Genomic DNA, 5303 nt, shown 5'->3' on the forward strand with positions numbered 1-5303 from the left:
CCCCCCCCCCCCCCGAGCGCTCAGCCAGAGAGAGCAGGGCAGCCTGAGAGGCGGCGCGGCCCTGGGCTGGTCCCCCGGCCCCCTCCTCCCGGGCGGGAGCGCCGGCGGGCCGAGCGTGTCCCCGCGGACGGCCAACATTGATTTCCTCCGGGCCCAGGGCGACGGCCCGGGCGGCGGCGGGCTGCAGCCGCGGCACGGCGAGAGCATGTCCAAGCCGGTGGACCACGTCAAGCGGCCCATGAACGCTTTCATGGTGTGGTCGCGGGCTCAGAGGCGCAAAATGGCCCAGGAAAACCCCAAGATGCACAACTCGGAGATCAGCAAGCGCCTGGGGGCCGAGTGGAAGCTGCTCACGGAGTCGGAGAAAAGGCCGTTCATCGACGAGGCGAAGCGCCTGCGCGCCATGCACATGAAGGAGCACCCCGACTACAAGTACCGGCCGCGGCGCAAGCCCAAGACGCTGCTCAAGAAGGACAAGTTCGCCTTTCCGGTGCCCTACGGTCTGGGCGGCGTGGCCGACGCCGAGCACCCGGCGCTCAAGGCGGGCGCCGGGCTGCACGCGGGCGCCGGCGGCGGCCTGGTGCCCGAGTCGCTGCTCGCCAACCCGGAGAAGGCGGCCGCTGCGGCCGCCGCCGCCGCCGCCCGCGTCTTCTTCCCGCAGTCGGCCGCCGCCGCCGCCGCAGCCGCGGCCGCCGCCGCCGCAGGCAGCCCCTACTCCCTGCTCGACCTGGGCTCCAAGATGGCAGAGATCTCCTCGTCGTCGTCCGGCCTCCCGTACGCGTCGTCGCTGGGCTACCCGACCACGGGCGCGGGCGCCTTCCACGGCGCGGCGGCGGCGGCTGCAGCGGCCGCCGCGGCCGCCGGGGGGCACACGCACTCGCACCCCAGCCCGGGCAACCCGGGCTACATGATCCCGTGCAACTGCAGCGCCTGGCCCAGCCCCGGGCTGCAGCCGCCGCTCGCCTACATCCTGCTGCCGGGCATGGGCAAGCCTCAGCTGGACCCTTACCCCGCGGCCTACGCCGCCGCGCTATGACCCCGCGGGGCCACCCTGCGAGGTTCGGTGTGCACACGTGTACATATGTATAGGTACGAGCTCTGCGGCCACCCGGCGCGCCCTGCCGCCACGGGGGACCTCGGGTTGTTTGTACATAAGATGTATAGGTGCCGGGCAGGGGCAGAGATGCCAGCCGGGGCGCGAGTGCGCGTGTGAATTCGCAGGATCATTTCGGAACCGCACTTGGGCAGCCCGCTCTAAAGTGGGCCGTTGTATTCCGGCAGCAGTTGGCGCGTTTGTTTTGCACTTCGGAACCTGTTGCGTTTGGGCCCCTAGAGGTGGAGGAGTAACTTTTTTGACATGTTGGGCACTCCAGTTTTGTTGGTTGGAAGTTTATTGTCGGTTTCATTTTTGTTTCGCATTATCTTTCTTTTTTTTTTTTTTTCACTCCTGGTCTGTGTTGCATGCACACTGTTCAAATGTTAGGTCTGAAATGGCTGACACAAGGGAAAAGCAGATCGATGCTATTCGTTTCTTTGGAGCGGGATGGTTCTGAGCAACCTTGCTCCCTATTTGTACTATTTGAACTTTGCAAATCTCTGCTCTCTCAAGCAGAAACCCCAGACCCGATCCATTCTTGACCAGTGACCAGCTCGAATCTGGCCTTTTTGTATGGGAGATGATCGCGGTGTCTTACGCCATATGCAAATCAGAGCAAGAGCGCTTTCTCAAGAGCGTGGAATGCAAACAAGAAATATGTGTGAGGTTGAAAAGTTGTCAATTGGATCTTCCCCCTTACATAAAAACAAAACAGGTAGAAATCACCCTGAGTCCACTCACTTGGATTTCTGACACAGTTTCTAGACAGCGTAAAGGCCCTGTTTCTATTTTCCCCTGTGGCTGAGATTGTAAATGTGTACATGTTCGTGAAAACATTAAGTCTGAGAATGTGTTATTTGCGTTGCCCTAAATTTGAGTCGATTTTAGATTCTAAAGCATTTTGAGCAAGTATCAAAGTTAACTTTTAAAAATTGCGGTACTATTTTAGAATCACAATGTTACCTAAGATTAAATCAGACTTTTTTTTTTGTCTGAGTGGTAAATATATATTTATTATTTAGCAAAACTGAAAAAAAAAACAAACCCACAGAATTGTTTTGACAGATGTCTCTCGTTGTCAGCCAGCGTTTCTCCACCAACTTGAACCGTTTAAATGTGTTTTGGAGTTCCCTCCCTAATTAGCTTATTTTTTAGATCATCTGCAATTCATTTGCAATTTATGATAAAACACATTTTAGAGAAAAGAGCCTTCCTCAATTATAGCTTTTGTGTTCTTTTTAAATGTATATATTTTGACTAATGTTTGTGAATGAAGTTGGCTAACATGTATTTAGTTTCATTTTGGCTTTATGTAATATACAGTTTTTAAAAGTTTAAGTATTGGTTTTAACCTCTATGTGTAAATGGTTTTCTTGTGTGATCTTCTAATTTAATATTAGACATCTAAACTATATCTGTAAATTAGAATCCGACTATCACTCTGTTCATTTTTTGAACAAAGAGTTTAAATAAAGCCTGAACCAGGGAAAAGAGAAAATCCTCTATTTCTTGTTGAGTTCCTAACAAGATTTTTATCTGAATTGCCCTTACGTGCCTGGTCCAGGTGAAGTGTAAGGTATCCTCCAAAGGCAGCCTTTGTTTCACTTTTGAATAGATTTACTAGGAAATCTAAATCAAGCCATTGTTATTCAGAGCCAAAAACCTGATTTATCACATTTTTAATCGTGAATAGGAAAAGAAGATTTAAAAACCCAAGTAGTTGTATTATCTTGGGGGGTAAAAAAAAAAAAAAAAAAGGGCATTTATGAACCAGTAGAACAGAGCCCATTGAAAACATCCAGACCGTTCAAAGCATTTCACTAGTTTCCAGTAACATTTGAAGAGGGGAAAGTTGCCTGACCACTTTATCTTGTTAGGAGGAGAGCCCCACCACTTAAATCAGTGTAATTTGTTCACGTATCTTTGGCCTATACCTTATTTACACCTTAAGATTTTATTTGGAAGAATTATCACAGCTAACAACAACATACAACTTTTGGCCTCTCTAGGGCTTTAGTTTGTCATGCTAATGGCATTTAAATGCAAGTATAGCACATTCTAATGGAGAGGGTTGAATTTCCCAGATCTAGACAAGTTTCCACTGGAAAACGTTTGAAATCCCAAAGGATTTTTAATTTTAGAGAAGAGATTATAAGGCACCAGGAAGAATATCAGAGAAAAAAATTAATCAAGGGAGATCTTTATTTTCCTCCCACCAAGTCGAAATTCTCAAGGCACAACACTCAACTAGTTTTAAACTGCCTTCCCCATTGACAGAGACCATCTCTTGAGCTGCACGTCTTTATGAGCAGCCCAACTCTTTAAAGTCATTGTTTTCCCCCAATGGAATGATATTTTAAAAACCATGAAAAGTTTTGGAAATGTGAGAAATAGGCTCTGCTGGTTTGACCCTGATTCACTAATTAAAACGATCCCTCTCCGGTTATTCCCCCAGCTCTTTGCAATATTATAAGTTAATTCATATGGTTCTGAGCGATTATGCAAAACTAATTTGGACTGTCCAGGGGTAATTATCCCTGACACGGTTAATTAAATCCTTTCAAGCCTTCGTCTTTGCCTTTTGTAGCAGCCCATCACTTCTCAACACGGAACTTCCTGCGGCTCTCTGGAAATCACCCCAGCCCTAAATCTTCGTTACCTCCCTGAGACTTGCAGCTCGGCCCCACCGGCCGAAGATTCCCCGCCCCCTACCACCCCCCCCCTCCCCTTTTCCCAAAGAACTGCGCTTTCTGGGAGCCACGCTCTGGAGTACTGAATGAGAAGAGGACTAGAAAGCTGGGGAAGGGGAGGAGGGAGGATGCCTGGGGTGAGCGCGCGGGGTCACACAGCCAACAGATTGTGCGGCAGTTTGAGTACGTCCACAGGCCCGCGGGGGGTGACTAGTTTATCACTCCTCTGTCTTCAATGGCCTTGCTAACCGGTTGCGCCGGGAGAAAGCCAGACTGTGCGGAAGTAAGGGGAGCGACCCCGGGACCAGAGGAGGTGGAGAGGGCCCGGTGTGTGTTTAAGAGTCTGAAAGTGACCCCCAGATAACAGCGCTGGGACTCAGCCAGGAGCTGCTGCAAATCGAGATCCATCTCCACCGATGCATCTCTCTACCTCTCTACCTCCTTCCTGGCCTCCCTCCCCTTCCTTCTGTCCTCCTTGCATTGTCGCTTCTTTTTTTTTACGGTTTAAAAAAGCCACGACATGTCTTGGGTAGTCACGGCTGCCTAAGGGCTTTAAACCAGTCTCACGGGCGAGGGGCCCAGGCGTGTTGCCTTTCCGTTTTGCGCAAACAGGTGGAATTGTCCTGCTCGAGCTCTCAGGCCCGGAGCTGGGGGACCCGGCCGTTCGAGGGATGGCGTCGGGGAGCGGTTGGAGTCACTCCGTTTGACCATAGCCAACTCCCTCGCCTCCAAAATTGGAACAAAACAGCGCGGATCTCTCTCTCCCTCTCTCCCTCTCTCGGCGGGGGGCTGCCTCTGCGAGGGGCGCAGAAGATGGAGAAGAGAACCGACCGTCTTCCCAGAGCGCCGCGCCAGCCAATCAGAGCGCGGCTCGGGCGGGCGCTCCCCGCCGCCACCGCCGCACCCTCGCGGCCAGTGAAGTTCCCTGCAACTCGCCCGCCCGGAGCGTCCGCGTCTTCCTTGCGCCCACTGCCCAGTGGAGGCCGGGAAAGCGCCGCCGTCCAAACTTTATTAATCTCCCCCGCGTTCTTTCTCCCTCAGCCCCGTGCATCTCAAAGGTCAGCCCTCTTCTTTTAAAAGACTGATATTATTAATTCACTGACAACCCCCACCCATTTCTTTTTATTCTCTTGCAGGGGGGGGAAATGGGGCGGGGGGAATAGTGAAAAGAGCTTTTTTTAAAAAAAAAAATCTTTTTTTTTTTTTTTTTTTTTGTCCTTCAGTGGGAGCGTTTAGACAGTCGAGGAGGTTTTGTCCGGGAACAAAACGCAGGGTTGGGAGGTTTTGTGAGAGTGTTGTTTGTTGAAGTGGAGCTAAGAAAAAGCGGCGGCTTTCTCCTCATTGTGAAGAAACCAATCAGTGGTATTTGGAAAACTGTTAGCATTGTGCACTTCTTCTGTGTCCATTGTGAGGCGTTTCTTTTCACAAGGTTTTTTTTTCAGCCGATCCAGCTGGCCGGAATGAATAGCGGTGCAATGTGTACACGCTTTGTCCCTCCGGCCTTCAAGTAGCCCCCA

General features: G+C 51.2%; 1 protein-coding gene across 1 annotated transcript; it reads left to right on the top strand.

Moving 5' to 3' along the window:
• Positions 1-205: 205 nt before the first annotated feature.
• SOX21 (SRY-box transcription factor 21) lies at positions 206-1036 on the top strand (the record flags this gene model as incomplete). Its single annotated transcript, XM_079778546.1, has 1 exon — positions 206-1036. One exon carries the CDS (start codon positions 206-208, stop codon positions 1034-1036), a length of 831 nt encoding a protein of 276 aa, XP_079634672.1.
• Positions 1037-5303: the final 4267 nt, after the last annotated feature.

Source organism: Cnephaeus nilssonii (genome assembly GCF_951640355.1).
Source record: "Cnephaeus nilssonii genome assembly, chromosome: 8".
Classification (NCBI taxonomy): domain Eukaryota; kingdom Metazoa; phylum Chordata; class Mammalia; order Chiroptera; family Vespertilionidae; genus Cnephaeus; species Cnephaeus nilssonii.